The sequence below is a fragment of the Trichomycterus rosablanca genome, chromosome 26, assembly GCF_030014385.1.
Source record: "Trichomycterus rosablanca isolate fTriRos1 chromosome 26, fTriRos1.hap1, whole genome shotgun sequence".
In the NCBI taxonomy this organism is placed as follows: Eukaryota; Metazoa; Chordata; class Actinopteri; order Siluriformes; family Trichomycteridae; genus Trichomycterus; species Trichomycterus rosablanca.
In genome coordinates this window covers 8336556-8356247 of record NC_086013.1, presented here as the reverse complement: position 1 = coordinate 8356247, position 19692 = coordinate 8336556, and the positions used below count along the sequence as shown (strand labels likewise).

Here is a 19692-nt window from a genome sequence, read left to right as displayed (position 1 = left end):
CTCCATTAATAAGAACAATGCAGTGGCTAAAAGGCCAGCCAGTGATAAGGATGCCCTTTTCTTTTTCTTTTTCTCTCCGGCCGTCCCTCGCGGACGCGTTTTTATATCGTGAATGCAGCAGGCACTTTCAGTCAAGAATGGTCAGGTCACAGTGTGCCGCGTTTTAAGGGCTAGATTTCGAATCAGCAATATTGCTTTGAAATGCGCCCATTGAACAGCGCAAAAGCCCGAACGCATTACCCAGAAATGGCTTTTTTAGACGTAGGTATGGAAATAAATTTGTTCTTGCCCTTGATATCCAGAGAGCGTCTAGCACTCTGCAAACTGCTTATGAGATTTAGAGAACTTCGCTTCAGTGAATTAAAAACTTCCTTTCTTTAAGGTGGAACGCCGTCTGGTTATTGAATAGACAAAGCAATTTGTCGGAGGTGTCCCTCCAGTAAACATGGGACCAATAATATTTCTTATATTGGTTTATCTGGCAGCCCTAAAATGTTCTAAATATGGTGGTGTGCTGGAGCCTATCCCAGCTTTTCAATGGGCGCAAGGCACACAGTAACACCCTGGACGGAGCCTATAGGGCATTCACCTATAGGGCAATTCAGTGTCTCCAATTAACCTGACTGCATGTCTTTGGACTGTGGGAGGAAACCGGAGCTTCAGGATGAAACCCATGCAGACACGTGGAGAACATGCAAACTCTGCACAGAAAGGACCCGGACCGCCCCGCCTGGGGATCGAACACGGGACCTTCTTGCTGTGAGGCGACAGTGCTACCCACTTAGCCACAGTGCCGCACCTAGTTGGCCAAACTCACTCACTCACTCACTTTCTTAACCGCTTATCCAATTAGGGTCGCTGGGGGGTGCTGGAGCCAATCCCAGCTTTTCAATGGGCGCAAGGCACACGGTAACACCCTGGACAGGGCGCCAGTCCATCACAGGGCAGACAAACATACACACACACACACACACTCATACACACACTCATACACACACCCATTCACCTATAGGGCAATTCAGTGTCTCCAGTTTACCTGACTGCATGTTATTTGATTGTGGGAGGAAACTCACGCAGTCACAGCGAGAACATGCAAACTCTGCACAGAAAGGACCCGGACCGCCCCGCCTGGGGATCAAACCCAGGACCTTCTTGCTGTGAGGCGACAGTGCTACCCACTTAGCCACCGTGCCGCCCCTAGTTGGCCAAACTCACTCACTTCCTTAACCGCTTATCCAATCAGGGTCGCGTGGGGGAAGGGGGGGATTGGGGCTGGAGCCTATTCCAGCTTTTCAATCTTGCTTTAAAATTCGTATAACGTTTGTAGTTGTAGAACGGAATGTCCAACAAGCTATAAGTCTGGGCTGTTTATAGTGGTATTTGGGACAATGCAGCGCTTTTTTGCCCCTGTTCCACACATTTACAGCTCCTTCCCCAGGGTTTCCCTTCTGTATTTTGCATTCATAACAATTACAACCTGACCACAACACCTTTCAGACTGCATGATTTTGAGTCGGCGACAGGTCCAGATATTTAACATGCTAGATATTTTTATTGAGTCTTTTTTCCTGGCAATCGGCGAGCTACTCGGATTGACTCGTTGGACAGTTCACACACAGTTATGGGGAGAATTAAGATATCATCATCCAGCATTTGTGACTTGCCTACGTATGTGAGAAGTTACCAATGGTTAAGGTGTGTATTGGGATTTTAGAGAGACACATGCTGCTGTTAAGGAGTGTCAAAAAAAATGTAAGAGAAATGTGGGAGAAAAATGTTATTTTACAGTACAAGTATTAATACATAATTAATTACTACTTAGAATGTGTAGAAATGCTTGAGGCATGATTGCCGGTAGTTATATTCCAATATTCCAAGTAGGGCTGAACGATATATCAGTTCAGCATCGTCATCGCGATGTGTGCATGCGCAATAGTCACATGGCAGGACGTGCGATGTCACTTAATGCAAATTAAATCAAATACGTCACTACAACTTTTTTGCTGCTTGACACAAAACGAAAATTCACACCGTTCTCATTTTCCATGACACATCGAAAACCTAGTGAGCCGCCTCGCTGTCTTACTGCCTACACAGGCAGCTGCCTCAGTAGAGAGGATTCTAATAAGTCATTGACTTTTAAGGCAGGTTATTCGAACGCGCTACTTAGCGATTCCATCGGGTTTTGCGTTTAGCATTTAGCATCTTGCCATTAAAACCAATGGAATGAGGTGGGACAGCGCTAACATGTCAATATAACATCTCGATTCGTGTACAGAAAACTGTTCCATTTGCTGACGAGCCCAAACTTGCAAATAAAAACACTCGTTAAAAATCAATAATTATTTATTTACGTTTGAAAATAACTTTGTCCGCACCGTCAGCCATGTTTATTTTTCTGTGAGAGAAAATAGGCCGCAATGAATTCTGGGATTGCCTTCATCACTAAGGACGCTTCCGATTCTCACTCGTTCTTGAGTCAAAATAACATTGAAATATTAAGATGCCTCAGTAGTGAGCTTAGTAAGGCATCTTGGATTTCGAACAGGTGTATAGCTGCTCTTTTGTTTGTATAGTTTTTTTAGAAATAATGTTTACTACTTGAAGAGGAGGTTTTGATTGTGAAATAAAATATTAAATGACCCATTTTGTCAATCCTGTTAATTCCCTCATGTGATATTGAAGCTTTCTTAGTTTAATGCTCAGTTTCAACCGAGTACAAAGATGTAGCTAGTCATAATCTTTTGTATCCCTTGTTGACACCACCCTTTTTCACACGAGCCCCTTATTTAGAATAAGATGCATGCATTATTAATATTATTAATAATGTGGTGAAAATTCCTGCATTTTTTAAATATCGCAATATATATCGCAGGAAAAAAAAATCGCAATGTCAGTTTTTTCCAATATCGTGCAGCCCTAATTTCCAAGAATATTGCTACAGTAGAAGGTTACTGGATGTGTACGTGGTGTACATGATAAGATGTGTGTCAATTGAACTGAATGACCTCCAAAACCCAGGTCTAGCTGGTTTTCACAGCTCCTATGTTCTAGCTAAGAAATCTCTGTTAATGATGGAATCTTCCACTGTCCTACAAGGTCACTGATGGGAGTATAAAGGGTGATTATTTTCTTTCTTTCTTATGGCATCTTATGGCATCCAGTCTTTGAGGTATTTCAATAAGGGTTCTTTCCAACACAGGATACAGGATACACAGGTTATTTCAGCAAGACAATGTCAGGCCTCATTCTGCAGGAGATGCAACAATGTGGCTTCAAATACAGAGTGCGTGTGCTTAACCGATTGTGCGACGCCGACTACAGACTGTTGAGCACTTAAAGTCTCATATCAACCAAAAACGGGCCACTCACAAAACTGCAACAATTAGTATTGTTTCCTTTGTACTTTTGTCTGACTTTTGTCTGTTGAATAAAGGTCCAAGAGAATTATCAAGCCCAGATTCTCATTTGAATCCTCTCTGGAAATTGGGTTTGTACTTGCTTTCTATTTTTATGCGTCTATTTTTATGTCGTTCTTGCTCGTGGACTCTTTCTAATCACTCGGCATTCAAGCAGTCATTAGGGGGAGTGCGTACTACATGACTGATTGCTGGTTATTTTCAACATATTGGAAAATATCGAGGGTTCAGCTGTTTAATTGGTACACACTACACGAGCGGCCACGCTGAGTGCGAGCAACATCTGGTCGATGATCAAGAGGAAAATCAGTCTGAAAATCGCAATTAAGTGGGCGCTTGTGGGTGTGGTTGTGCGTGTGCGTGCTCTCCACTTTTTGGGACACATGTTAGCACTTTGTGTGTAATCTTTCATCTTCTGCTTTGGCTTTCTGACCCTATAAACACATCTCCGACCACAGAGGACGCCCCCCCCCCCCCCCCTCTTGTTTAGACACTTACTGTCTATCTTATCAGCTCCACTTACCATATAGGAGCACTTTGTAGTTCTACAATTACTGACTGTAGTCCATCTGTTTCTCTGCAGGCTTTTTTTTAGCTTTTACCCCGTTCTTCAATAGTCATGACCCCTACAGGACCACCACAGGGCAGGTATTATTTAGGTGGTGGATCATTCTCAGCACTGTAGTGACACTGACATGGCAGACACAGCAGCACTGCTGGAGTTTTCAAATACCGTGTCCACTCACTGTCCACTCTATTAGACACTCCTACCTAGTTGGTCCACCTTGTATATGTAAAGTCAAAGCTGATCGCTCATCTATTGCTGCTGTTTGAGTTGGTCATCTTTGAGATCTTCAGCATTGGTCACAGGACGCTGTCCACGGGTGCTGTTGGCTGGATATTTTTGGTTGGTGGACTATTCTCAGTCCAGCAGTGACAGTGAGGTGTTTAAAAACTCCATCAGTGCTGCTGTGTCTGATCCAGTCATATCAGCTCAAGACACACTAACACACCACCACCATTTCAGTGTCACTGCAGTGCTGAGAATGATCCACCACCCAAATAATACCTGCTCTGTGGTGGTCCTGGGAGAGTCCTGACCATTGAAGAACAGCATGAAAGGGGGCTAACAAAGCATGCAGAGAAACAGATGGACTACAGTCAGTAACTGTAGAACTACAAAGTGCTTCTATATGGTAAGTGGAGCTGATAAAATGGACAGTGAGTGTAGAAACCAGGAGGTGGTTTTAATGTTATGGCTGATCAGTGTACAAATGCACTTGAATAGATATTTTACCTCTGACTTTATATTGTAATCTCATTTTCCACACGGTCGTTAGTCATCTACCTGTCCAAATTACTCTTTCTGTCTCAGACTTAATGGAGTTCCTTAGAAACTTAATGTGTTTACTGTCAAACGCTATAAATGACTTTCTACAATTCAACTTAGTTTATGCAGTTTTAATGCTGCATGTGTCGGTGCTCGTTCTTTTGTTCAAAGCTTTTTATTGTTCTTGGACTTTTGGCGGCTTAGCATTATTGAATTTCTGATTGAACTTCTCACAGTGTCTGCATACATGTGGATTAAACCAGCTCTTTCATCTGGAGGTCACTGGTCTGCAAAGGTACATACACCGATCAGCCATAACATTAAAACCACCTCCTTGTTTCTACACTCACTGTCCATGTTATCATATCAGCTCCACTTACCACATACAAGCACTTTGTAGTTCTACAATTACTGACTGTAGTCCCCCTGTTTCTCTGCATGCTTTGTTAGCCCCTTTTCATGCTGTTCTTCAAAGGTCAGGACTCTCCCAGGACCACCACAGAGCAGGTATTATTTGGGTGGTGGGTCATTCTCAGTACTGCAGTGGCACTGACATGGTGGTGGTGTGTTAGTGTGTGTTGTGCTGGTTGAGTGGATCAGACACAGCAGCACTGCTGGAGTTTTTAAACACCTTACCGTCACTGCTGGATTGAGAATAGTCCACCAATCAAAAATATCCAGCCAAAAGCGCCCCATGGGCAGCGTCCTATGACCACTGATGAAGGTCTAGAAGATGACCAACTCGAACAGCAGCAATAGATGAGCAATCGTCTCTGACTTTACATCTACAAGGTGTCTAATAGAGTGGACAGTGAGTGGACACGGAATTTAAAAACTCCAGCAGCGCTGCCAGCACAACACACACTAACACACCACCACCATGTCATTGTCACTGCAGTGCTGAGAATGATCCACCACTTACATAATACCTGCTCTGTGGGGGTCCTGACCATTGAAGAACAGGGTGAAAGCAGGTATGTAGAGAAACAAATAGACAACAGTCAGTAATTGTAGAACTACAAAGTGCTTCTATATGGTAAGTGGAGCTGATAAAATGGACAGTGAGTGTAGAAACCAGGAGGTGGTTGTAATGTTATGGCTGATCGGTGTACATTATCATAACATTATGTTAAAGACATGTACTGTATTATAGGCTGTCATGATGGCCCAACAGCACCTGGGTTTAAACTTGTCCTCTAGTCTGCATAGATTTTCAGACGGCCAGCTCTCTACTCTAAAATGTCGCCTGTGTGATTCAGTGAACTGTTAAAGGTCTGATGCCTCGCAGTGGATCAATGCCCTGTTCAATGTGTATTCCTGGCTTGCACCCAATAGTTCAGAGTCATGTCAAATCCGCCACAACCCTAATCACGATGAAGCCATTGACCGATCAATAAAGACATGATGTTTGTTATGCTTTTTTTTTTTATCTGCAGGACTGGGTGACAGCCACAGATCTGCTGATCTCGCTTAACAGACTGAACACTTTTGGGGATGAGTTCTTTAAGGACGCCAAAGTTCTTCGCTCCTACTTCTATGCCATTTCCGACTTTTCAGTTGGGGGCAGGTAAGATGCATAAAAAAACACACACACATACACACACATATACATATAAAAACCAAAAGTCAGAAATAGTTGATATACACTGATCAGCCATAACATTAAAACCACCTCCTTGTTTCTACACTCCACTTACCATATAGAAGCACTTTGTAGTTCTACAATTACTGACTGTAGTCCATCTGTTTCTTAATGATCAGGACCCCCACAGGACCACCACAGAGCAGGTATTATTTAGGTGGTGGATGATTCTCAGCACTGCAGTGCACTGATGTCAGTAACGCGTTGCTCTAATCTGACCACATTTTTCAGTAACAAGTAATCTAACGAGTTACTATTTCCAATCCAGTAATCAGATTAAAGTTACTTATCCAAGTTACTGTGCGTTACTATTTTTGCGTCTCGGAGAGTGACGTCTGGCCTATGCGACAATTAAGTCACGAGCTGCGTCCGGAATCGCATACTTACAGAGTATGCATTAGATTGGAAGAAGTATGCACTACTCGGCCGGTAAAGAAGTACATACTTTCAGTACAGAAGTGTGCAGTATGCACACAACACCGCTACGTACTACACGTGGGGACGTGATGACCTAATATCACCATAGTTACAGACTCATTACAAACCCCACTCGCCAAAATTTTGGATATTTATCGTCTTTTTGTTATTTATTTGTCTTTAAAAATGTTATTTTATTTATCTTACTTACACTTGTGAACAGAGGACGCCGTTTTCCGCGTCTTTCTTGTTTCTTATTCTGCTTCAATTGCCTCCGCAGCTCCAGTTGCATTACGGCAGCTGCTGAATGTAACTAATAAAGTAACTTGTAATCTAACTAAGTTACTTTTAAAATCAAGTAATCAATAAAGTAACTGAGTTACTTTTTAAAGGTAACTATGCCATCACTGCTGCAGTGACACTGACATGGTGGTGGTGTGTTAGTGTGTGTTGTGCTGGTATGAGTGGATCAGACACAGCAGCGCTGCTGGAGTTTTTAAACACCGTGTCCACTCACTGTCCACTCTATTAGACACTCCTACCTAGTTGGTCCACCTTGTAGATGTAAAGTCAGAGACGATCGCTCATCTATTGCTGCTGTTTGAGTCGGTCATCTTGTAGACCTTCATCAGTGGTCTCAGGACGCTGCCCACAGGGCGCTGTTGCCTGGATATTTTTGGTTGGTGGACTGTTGTCAGTCTAGCAGTGACAGTGAGGTGTTTAAAAACTCATACCAGCACAACGTACACTAACACACCACCACCATGTCTGTGTCCGTGCAGTGCTGAGAATCATCCACCACCCAAATAATACCTGCTCTGTAGTGGTCCACGAAAGGGTTCTAACAAAGCACGCAGAGAAACAGATGGACTACAGTCAGTAATTGAAGAACTGCAAAGTGCTCCTATATGGTGAGTTGAGCTGATAAAATAGACAGTGTGTGTAGAAACAAGGAGGTGGTTTTAATGTTATGGCTGATTGGTGTATATGGAAAATGCAAATACCGTCAACATTTCTGTCAGTTTAATTGTTTCAATAATCGTAAAACCAGTCCGTAAAAACCATCCTGGAGAGGCGAATCACAAAAGATGCTATCAGACGTACTTTAAGATAGTTACTGAAAAAGAGCTCCCAGAGAAGTCGAAAGTAGCAGCAACACAATAAACAAGTGACAAGTAATCTGTTTTTCTACAACCCACACTAAAGCACAGACATGCAGATGTAAACATTAAGCATTTTAACAACTCAGAGCAATGGTCGGATTAAAAGACAAATACTTCAGCCTGATAACGTTTGGAAAACGAAGGCTCGATCCCTAGGAACATAATATTAGAAATTCACAGTCATAAACGAAAACGAAAGAAGCAATTTACCGAAACATATTAGAGGTGAATTTAATCTCGTCATCCGAGAAACAAAATCCGAAGGTGCCTGCATGGCCTAGCCAATCTTTCTATAAATTCCATTAAATATGTATAGAGGATTTTTGAAAGTGAGTCCATCACAGGGACCCTCACAACCTTGTGGAATACAGGAGCATTCGCCGAAAGCCGAGAAAAACACAACACAAGCTCCGGTCAGAGACCGACCAGGCATAACATTATGACCACTGACAGGTGAAGCGAATAACACTGATTATCTCTTCATCAAGGCACCTGTTAGTGGGTGGGATATATTAGGCAGCAAGGATTTGAGCGAGTTTGACAAGGGCCAAATTGTGATGGCTAGACGACTGGGTCAGAGCATCTCCAAAACTGCAGCTCTTGTGGGGTGTTCCCAGTCTGCAGTGGTCAGTATCTCTCAAAAGTGGTCCCAGGAAGGAACAGTGGTAAACCGGCGACGGGGTCATGGGTGGCCAAGGCTCATTGATGCACGTGGGGAGCGAACGCTGGCCCGTGTGGTCCGATCCAACAGACGAGCTTCTGTAGCTCAAATTGCTGAAGAAGTTAATGCTGGTTCTGATAGAACGGTGTCAGGATACACAGTGCATCACAATTTGTTGCGTGTGGGGCTGCATAGCCGCAGACCAGTCAGGGTGCCCATGCTGACCCCTGTCCACCGCCGAAAGCACCAACAATGGGCACGTGAGCATTGGAACTGGACCATGAAGCAGTGGAAGAAGGTGGCCTGGTCTGATGAATCACGTTTCCTTTTACATCACGTGGACGGCCGGGTGCTTGTGCGCCGCTTATCTGGGGAACACATGGCACCAGGATGCACTATGGGAAGAAAGAAGATGCTTTGGGCAATGTTCTGCTGGGGAAACCTTTGATCCTGCCATCCATGTGGATGTACCTAAGCATTGGTGCAGACCATGTACACCCTTAACGGTATTCCCTGATGGGTATGGCTTCTTTCAGCAGGATAATGCTTCAGGAATGGTTTGAGGAGTACAACAACCAGTTTGAGGTGTTGATTTGGCCTGCAAGTTCCCCAGAACTTAATCCAATCGAGCATCTGTGGGATGTGCTGGACTTGTTTGTCCAGCACATCCCATAAATGGAATTTATAGAAAGATTGGCTAGGCCATGCAGGCACCTTCGGATTTTGTTTCTCTGATGACGAGATTAAATTCACGAGTCCGAGTCATTTGATACGAGTCCATTGTGTGTGCGACTCTGGCCTCAACTGCTTAAAAAAAAGAACTGGAGTTAACTTTAAGACTAGACTGTTAAACACTGCAAAGCAATTTCAAATGTGTGGAACGCTGAGATATAAACACAGTAAAGAAATCCGCTCGGCAGCGGAGAAGAGGCTTGTTTTAATTCATGTGTTTGCAGTGTAAACAGGATGTGGCAGAGGGGAATACTGTGTGTCTGTCCCTGGGTGGTCTTTCAGACAGGCAGCCATGTGAATAATCATCTCGGATTACTCGTCATTGACTTGAATTAAACCCAATTATACTATCAGTTTTCAATCATTTATCTGTTAAAGCTGAACAGACTGATATGGTCTCTTTCCAAAAACACAGATGCAAGTGTAACGGACACGCCAACGACTGCGCGCCCGACGACGAGGGCCGTCTGGTGTGCGCCTGCGAGCACGACACGGCTGGGACGGATTGCGAACGCTGTGCCCCTTTCTATCAGGACCGACCCTGGGCTCGCGCCACTGCAGACTCGGCCAACCAGTGTGTGAGTGAGTAACGGTGCCATTATTCTATGAGCTTTTTAAATCTGGTAATGCACTTATCAGACATGCTTATTGTTTGCTATTCATTTACATTTACATTTTCGGCATTAAGCAGACGCTTTTATCCAAAGCGACTTACAATTATGACTGAACACAATTTTTGAGCAATTGAGGGTTAAGGGCCTTGCTCAGGGGCCCAACAGAGGCAACAGTTTTGTGGCCCACAGGCAAGATTCATCCCTTGATTACATGTTTCCCGGCATTGATTGGTTCTTACCAGCCATTTATTAAGAAAAAAAAGATTATTATTTATGTGTACAACTGGCAACCCTGTAGAGTTCAAGTTCAAGAGAGGCTTTATTGTCATGTCAGCTATACACTGATTAGCCATAACATCCTTGTTTCTACACTCACTGTCCATTTCATCAGCTCCACTTACCACATAGAAGCCCTTTGTAGTTCTACAATTACTGACTGTAGTCCATCTATTTCTCTAAATACTGCTGGACTGAGAATAGTCCACCAACCAAATATATCCAGTCAACAGCGCCCCGTGGGCAGCGTCCTGTGACCACTGATGAAGGTCTAGAAGATGACAAACTCAAACAGCAGCAACAGATGAGCGATCGCCTCTGACTTTACATCTACAAGGTGGACCAACTAGGTAGGAGTGTCTAATAGAGTGGACAGTGAGTGGATACGGTATTTAAAAACTCCAGCAGCGCTGCTGGGTCTGATCCACTGTTTCAAAAAATCGTGAAGGTAACATCACCTTCTCCCGAACACACACCTGTACCATGATCTGCACTGACCCTTGAAATTTCTATTGGTAGCAATAAGACCTGTCCTGGACTTTTGTTTACCTTAGCTACTAAACAGTCCGGGGTTTTCATTGTCGTATTGAACTTTTCAATGGGAGACAGGTCTGGACTGCAGGCAGGCCAGTCTAGCACCTGCACTCTCTTACTACAAAGTCACACAGAATGTGGTTTGTCATTGCTATTTTTGAAACACCCAGTAAAAAGTCACAGTCTAGAAGGCACCTTATGTTCCTTCAAGATGTGTTAGTACGCCTTATCATGTTGATGCCTTCACAGGTGTACCAGTGGCACCAACACACACCTGTACCCTGACCGACGCTGACTTTTAAACTTAACATCAGTAGCAACGAGAAAAGTCATTTTCCTCCTGGGCCCGGAGAAGAAATCTTTATTTATTTATTTATTTATTTTCAAAAACAATTTTATATGATGGATTTTTAGAGCACGGCACACATTTCCACTTCACATCAGTCCATCTCAGATAAGCTTGACACGCTGCCCAGACACATTGGCAGCACTAGCGGATGTTGTAGATATAAAGATTCTGTTTTTCTCCATGGAGGAAAGCATTTATCTCGCATTTGTAGAAGCAGCGATGAAGTGTGTTTACTAAACGAGGGTCTAATGAAGTCAAGTGAAAGCAAAGCATCAAAACATCAAGACTTAAAAGCTTTTTGGCTTTACACACACACACACACACACACACACAAGACAAGGGAAGACAAAAACACTCATACATATGGTGATATTAGACCATTAGGTGAACTCACTAACTAATTACCCTCACCCGCCTGTCACACACTCGACCAGCAGTGCCTTGAGATTCTCTCTAATTTGCTTATTTCATAAGTTGATGTTTATAGGGCAGTTGTAGCCTAGTGGTTAAGGAATCGGACTAGTAATGGGAAGGACGCCTCTCTATCTGCCAGTCAGGGTCCTTGCACAACGTTTGAAGACCCAACCCACACAGTCCGGTTATCCCGCCCTAGCAGAACCATGTCTGCTGCAGGCGATGCCAATTATGCCCGCTAGAAGTTCAGAATCTCAGCACTGGTGTGCTAGCGGAATATCTCGCTGCGCCACCTGGGCGCCGAACCCAGGACCTGCTTGCTGCGAGGCCACAGTGCTACCCACCAGGCCACAGTGCCGCCCGGTACTTGTTTACAAATGAACTAAATGTGCTGTTGTACGTACTTTAACACTTGCAGGTGTACAATTAAAATCAAAAGTGTACAGGGCGCTCGGGTGGCACAGCGTTAAAACACACTGGCGCACCAGCCAGGCCGGGCATCTTTAGGGCAGTTGTGGCCTTAGGTACCAGACTAGTAATCCAAAGCCCCACCACTGCCAGCTTGCCACTGTTGGGCCCTTGAGCAAGGCCCTTAACCTTCAATTGTTTGGGCAGTATATACTGTCACAATACTGTAAGCCGCATTGGATAAAATCGTCTGCTACCAGTGACCCTCCGATAAATGGTTCAGTCACACAAGCTAAGCTATATACAAAAAATTGTCTGCTCATCTGAGCCAATCACCTGCTGCAGAGACAGGGGATAATTGAGATCAGTGTGTGACTCAGGTACAGGTACAGGTCTCCATATGAACTCACACATGCTGGTGAAAAAGCAGTAGTCGGCTAAAGCACGTGTTGTTCACGGCTCCACTCGGTCAGGAGTGGATGACCGCAGCAGTCAGGGAAGCGAAAATTAATTAAATAAGGTTATAAAAGTATGTGGACACACCTTCTTATTATTATGTTCAGGTATTTTAGCCACACCCATTGCTAATAGGTGTTAAAAACAGTTATATACACTTAATGTGCCTTGCTCAGGGGTCCAATAGTGGCAGCTAGGCCGTGGCGAGACTTGAACCAGAGACCTTCCGATAAATAGTCCAGTAACACAGCTGAGCTAAATAAGAAAAGGTTCTTTCCTGTTCCAGCCTGAGGTCCATAAATGCACGGTTTGACAAGATCAATGTGAAGAAACATTAGTGTCCCGCCCAGAGCCATGACCTCACCCCCCACCGAACCCGCAAGGGGTAGACCTTGTCGTCCACCGTCACCGCCAGATTTTTAGAGATACTCTTGTGGTCAGCCAACTGTGTGATAATGAAACGAACTGTTCAACAAGGTCGTGTTCACACGTCCACCTCTTTTTGGCCATATAGTGTAAAAGGGACTAAAGACTGAGGCACAGGGTGGCCTAAATTGGGCAAGAACCAGAGGTGGAAAGAGTACTAAAATATTGTACTCAAATAAAAGTACTACTACTTTAATGAATTTTTACTTAAATACGAAAAGTAGTAAAGTTACTAGTCTAAAAATCTACTCAAGTAAAAAGTAAAAAGTAACTCATTTAAAATGTACTTTTTTTAACAGCGGGGGGGTGGGGGGGGGGTGTCTCCTGTGTAATGCAAACAGTACAAGTGGATATAAATCTCACAATAGTTGGTTTTAATTCAAATATAATAGAAAAAACATGTTGATACAACATTTAAAACATTTAGGGATGTCATGTAGGGTTGGGCGGTATTGGCGATTTCAGATTTAGTATCGCGAAGAGCAAGCGCGACACACACACACACACACACACACACAGAGAGAGAGATAATATTATATTGTATAAACTTGCACAAGTGTGTTTTTTTGCAAGTTCGGGCTTGTCAGTGAATGTAACCGTATTCGGTACACGGAGATGTTATAGTGACATGCTAGCACGTTGTGCCACCCCACCCCATGGTTTTGAATGGTAAGATGCTAACTGTTAGCTTAGCAAGCAAAACCCGATGGAATCTCTGTCTAAGTAGCGCGTTCGAATAACCTGCCTTATAATACGTCATTGACTTAATAGAATCCTCTCTACTGAGGCAGCTGCTTATGTAGGCAGTAAGACAGCAAGGCAGCTCACTAGGTGTTTGAACACACCCTATGCAGAGCGCTCCTTAGCTTTTGTGTTATCGCCTCAAACAGTGAGCACCCCCACAACCAATCAGTGAGCTCCAACCGCCCACCACTCCCACCCCTCCTTACTGTGGATGCGCAAAGGTCTTAAAGTCTCTGTTTTCAAGGTAAACCTGAACTAGAAATTTGTCGCTTCACATTTTTAAATACGTCAACATTTTTAATACCGCAATACCGTAGTGCCGCCCAACCCTAGTCATGTGTAATTTTAGTCACATAAAACTTTTTCAAACTGTATAACCACTAGTGATGTGTCGTAGAATGATTCGATTCTATTGAAATAAAGGAACCGAGTCATGCTTCTGGGAGTCGTTATATATATACATATATATATTTATATATATATATATATATATATATATATATATATATATATATATATATATATATATATATATATACAGTGTATCACAAAAGTGAGTACACCCCTCACATTTCTGCAGATATTTAAGTATATCTTTTCATGGGACAACACTGACAAAATGACACTTTGACACAATGAAAAGTAGTCTGTGTGCAGCTTATATAACAGTGTAAATTTATTCTTCCCTCAAAATAACTCAATATACAGCCATTAATGTCTAAACCACCGGCAACAAAAGTGAGTACACCCCTAAGAGACTACACCCCTAAATGTCCAAATTGAGCACTGCTTGTCATTTTCCCTCCAAAATGTCATGTGATTTGTTAGTGTTACTAGGTCTCAGGTGTGCATAGGGAGCAGGTGTGTTCAATTTAGTAGTACAGCTCTCACACTCTCTCATACTGGTCACTGAAAGTTCCAACATGGCACCTCATTGCAAATAACTCTCTGAGGATCTTAAAAGACGAATTGTTGCGCTACATGAAGATGGCCAAGGCTACAAGAAGATTGCCAACACCCTGAAACTGAGCTGCAGCACAGTGGCCAAGATCATCCAGCGTTTTAAAAGAGCAGGATCCACTCAGAACAGACCTCGCGTTGGTTGTCCAAAGAAGCTGAGTGCACATGCTCAGCGTCACATCCAACTGCTGTCTTTGAAAGATAGGCGCAGGAGTGCTGTCAGCATTGCTGCAGAGATTGAAAAGGTGGGGGGTCAGCCTGTCAGTGCTCAGACCATACGCCGCACACTACATCAAATTGGTCTGCATGGCTGTCACCCCAGAAGGAAGCCTCTTCTGAAGTCTCTACACAAGAAAGCCCGCAAACAGTTTGCTGAAGACATGTCAACAAAGGACATGGATTACTGGAACCATGTCCTATGGTCTGATGAGACCAAGATTAATTTGTTTGGTTCAGATGGTCTCAAGCATGTGTGGCAGCAATCAGGTGAGAAGTACAAAGATAAGTGTGTCATGCCTACAGTCAAGCATGGTGGTGGGAATGCCATGGTCTGGGGCTGCATGAGTGCAGCAGGTGTTGGGGAGTTACATTTCATTGAGGGACACATGAACTCCAATATGTACTGTGAAATACTGAAGCAGAGCATGATCCCCTCCCTCCGGAAACTGGGTCGCAGGGCAGTGTTCCAGCATGATAATGACCCCAAACACACCTCTAAGACGACCACTGCTTTATTGAAGAGGCTGAGGGTAAAGGTGATGGACTGGCCAAGCATGTCTCCAGACCTAAACCCAATAGAACATCTTTGGGGCATCCTCAAGCGGAAGGTGGAGGAGCGCAAAGTCTCGAATATCCGCCAGCTCCGTGATGTCGTCATGGAGGAGTGGAAAAGCATTCCAGTGGCAACCTGTGAAGCTCTGGTAAACTCCATGCCCAGGAGAGTTAAGGCAGTTCTGGGAAATAATGGTGGCCACACAAAATATTGACACTTCAGGAACTTTCAATAAGGGGTGTACTCACTTTTGTTGCCGGTGGTTTAGACATTAATGGCTGTATATTGAGTTATTTTGAGGGAAGAATAAATTTACACTGTTATATAAGCTGCACACAGACTACTTTTCATTGTGTCAAAGTGTCATTTTGTCAGTGTTGTCCCAAGAAAAGATATACTTAAATATCTGCAGAAATGTGAGGGGTGTACTCACTTTTGTGATACACTGTATATTAGGGCTGTCAAACGATAAAAAAATTTAATCGCATTAAAAGATTAATCGCATTAAAAAAAATCTGTGGATTTCTGGATTTTTAAGTGAAATGTTAACATTAAAATGGTGAACACATTTTATGCTATATGCACTTATGTTAAAAACTGCTGGGACAAGAGAAAACTGTAAGGGAGTTTTATTCACTCACATACTAGGCAGTAAATGTCAGATTGTAGGTTAAAATTTCTCCATCAGCAAACATTGTAGATCAGCGGTGCTTTAGGTGGGATAAGGCGTAGTTATTGTAACAGACTTTTCTGTGGTTGTATTGTGACAATGGTTTGATGGACGTTTCTACACGAAGTTAGTGTGTTTTGACCCTTTTGGGCTTCCATAGTTCATGGACTAACGTGCTTGACTCAGCTTTCCGGTATTTGGTACCGTAACAGAATAAGTAAAAAAAAAAAGTATTCTGCTCCCGACAACTTGTGAATATAGCGTGTATTTATTTCTTTATTAAGCAAGTACATCCCTACAACGCTCGGTTACATTATGATAACAAACCGCAAATGAAAAACGGTGGCAAGTACGACATTAAAACGTTTGTTCTACCAGTCAAGTTTCAACATGAACTAGAATTTGCGTTAACGGCACTATTTTTTTTAATCGCGTTAAATTGAAATCGCGTTAATGCGTTATTATCGCGTTAACTTCGACAGCCCTAATATATATATATATATATATATATACAGTGCCTTGCAAAAGTATTCAGCCCCCTTGAACTTTTCAACCTTTTGCCACATTTCAGGCTTCAAACATAACGATATGAAATTGTAATTTTTTGTGAAGAATCAACAACAAGTGGGACACAATCGTGAAGTGGAACGAAATTTATTGGATATTTTAAACTTTTTTTAGAAATAAAAAACTGAAAAGTGGGGCGTGCAATATTATTCAGCCCCCTTGCGTTAATACTTTGTAGCGCCACCTTTTGCTGCGATTACAGCTGCAAGTCGCTTGGGGTATGTCTCTATCAGTTTTGCACATCGAGAGACAGACATTTTTGCCCATTCTTCCTTGCAAAACAGCTCGAGCTCAGTGAGGTTGGATGGAGAGCGTTTGTGAACAGCAGTTTTCAGCTCTTTCCACAGATTCTCGATGGGATTCAGGTCTGGACTTTGACTTGGCCATTCTAACACCTGGATACGTTTATTTGTGAACCATTCCATTGTAGATTTTGCTTTATGTTTTGGATCATTGTCTTGTTGGAAGATAAATCTCCGTCCCAGTCTCAGGTCTTTTGCAGACTGCAACAGGTTTTCTTCCAGAATGGTCCTGTATTTGGCTCCATCCATCTTCCCATCAATTTTAACCATCTTCCCTGTCCCTGCTGAAGAAAAGCAGGCCCAAACCATGATGCTGCCACCACCATGTTTGACAGTGGGGATGGTGTGTTCAGGGTGATGAGCTGTGTTGCTTTTACGCCAAACATAACGTTTTGCATTGTGGCCAAAAAGTTCGATTTTGGTTTCATCTGACCAGAGCACCTTCTTCCACATGTTTGGTGTGTCTCCCAGGTGACTTTTTATAGATATCTTTGAGAAATGGCTTTCTTCTTGCCACTCTTCCATAAAGGCCAGATTTGTGCAGTGTACGACTGATTGTGTCCTATGGACAGAGTCTCCCACCTCAGCTGTAGATCTCTGCAGTTCATTCAGAGTGATCATGGGCCTCTTGGCTGCATCTCTGATCAGTCTTCTCCTTGTTTGAGCTGAAAGTTTAGAGGGACGGCCGGGTCTTGGTAGATTTGCAGTGGTCTGATACTCCTTCCATTTCAGTATGATCGCTTGCACAGTGCTCCTTGAGATGTTTAAAGCTTGGGAAATCTTTTTGTATCCAAATCCGGCTTTAAACTTCTCCACAACAGTATCTCGGACCTGCCTGGTGTGTTCCTTGGTCTTCGTGATGCTCTCTGCGCTTTAAACAGAACTCTGAGACTGTCACAGAGCAGGTGCATTTATACGGAGACTTGATTACACACAGGTGGATTCTATTTATCACCATCAGTCATTTACATTTACATTACATTTTCAGCATTTAGCAGACGCTTTTTATCCAAAGCGACTTACACAATGAGCAATTGAGGGTTAAGGGCCTTTCTCAGGGACCCAACAGTGGCAACTTTGTGGTGGCGGGGCTTGAACCGGCAACCTTCTGTTTACTAGTCCAGTACCTTAACCACTGAGCTATCACTGGCCCATTTAGGTCAACATTGGATCATTCAGAGATCCTCACTGAACTTCTGGAGTGAGTTTGCTGCACTGAAAGTAAAGGGGCTGAATAATATTGCACGCCCCACTTTTTAGTTTTTTATTTCTAAAAAAAGTTTAAAATATCCAATAAATTTCGTTCCACTTCACGATTGTGTCCCACTTGTTGTTGATTCTTCACAAAAAATTACAATTTCATATCGTTATGTTTGAAGCCTGAAATGTGGCAAAAGGTTGAAAAGTTCAAGGGGGCTGAATACTTTTGCAAGGCACTGTATATATACACACACAGCTATTGAAAAGGAACCGAGCCAAAAGATCTAACTCCCCATCGCAGAATTCACTGCAGCAGTTTCCCAGACGCGATTTTTTAGCGTTTTTTACTCAGCGAAATACAATTCTTAACACAAAACATACTTAAGTAAAAGAAAAATTACAGGCTGTAAAATCTACTTTAAAAAGTACAAGTACACAAAAAAACTACTCAATTACAGTAACGCGAGTAAATGTAATTCGTTACTTTCCACCTCTGGCAAGAACCCAATCCTCTGGCAAGACCTTAGCTGTGTATTTAAAATTCCTTGCGTGCTGACTGCGAGATACTGGGTTGACCTTGACTTAATCATATAAGCAAACAATCTGTCTGTGTTCATCTGTCTTATCTTAAATCGTCTAGATTCTAGAATAACAGCATTCTGGCTGTGTGTCTTGCCACCCATCTCGTATGGCACTCGCTTTTTAGAAACAAGGACACGTTGACCTGATCAACCCACACAGCAAAACAAAAGCGAGGCAAGCTAATTGATTTAATTAGGCATTCTGTTAGACAACGTGTCATTTTAATTGCCTCGTACTTGGCATCCAGCAGATGGCTGTTTTTTTTTTTACCCATGCAAATGTTATCCTTTCAAATAAAATGAGGAATTACATTTTATTGAACTATAGCATGGCTAAATGATAGCGAAGGCGACACAGGAGCTGTTGGTGTGAAATGCAAAGCTCCATTAATCTTAAATCTGCCAATTCTATCATTAGCATTATAGGCTCTTGTTTACCGAGGTTTTGTTTTTTGCCATCCACCTTCTTCTTTCTACACTCACTGTCCATTTTATCAGCTCCACTTACCATATAGGAGCACTTTGTAGTTCTACAATTACTGACTGTAGTCCATCTGTTTCTGCACATACCTTTTTAGCCTGATTTCACCCTGTTCATCACCACAGAGCAGGTATTATTTAGGTGGTGGATCATTCCCAGCACTGCAGTGACACTGACATGGTGGTGGTGTGTTAGTGTGTGTTGTGCTGGTATGAGTGGATCAGACACAGCAGCTCTGCTGGAGTTTTAGACACTCCTACCTAGTCGGTGTGTCCCACCTTGTAGATGTAAAGTCAGAGATGATCACTCATCTATTGCTGCTGGTTGAGTCGGTCATCTTCTAGACCTTCATCAGTGGTCACAGGACGCTGCCCATGGGGGGCTGTTGGCTGAATATTTTTGGTTGGTGGACTATTCTCAGTCCAGCAGTGACAGTGAGGTGTTTAAAAACTCCAGCAGCATTGCTGTGTCTGATCCACTCATACCAGCACGACACACACTAACACACCACCACCATGTCAGTGTCACTGCAGTGCCGAGAATGATCCACCACCCAAATACCACCTGCTCTGTA

At 43.1% G+C, this 19692-nt stretch overlaps 1 protein-coding gene across 1 annotated transcript in view; it reads left to right on the top strand.

Annotated features, from left to right (window-relative positions):
• lamc3 (laminin, gamma 3) overlaps nucleotides 1-19692 on the top strand; it is a 226051-nt gene that overhangs the window by 42807 nt on the left and 163552 nt on the right. The window contains exons 3-4 of the mRNA XM_062989196.1: nucleotides 6186-6316; nucleotides 9780-9946. Of these exons, the coding sequence (XP_062845266.1) occupies nucleotides 6186-6316; nucleotides 9780-9946 (298 nt within the window). The remainder of the gene's footprint in view (nucleotides 1-6185; nucleotides 6317-9779; nucleotides 9947-19692) is intronic.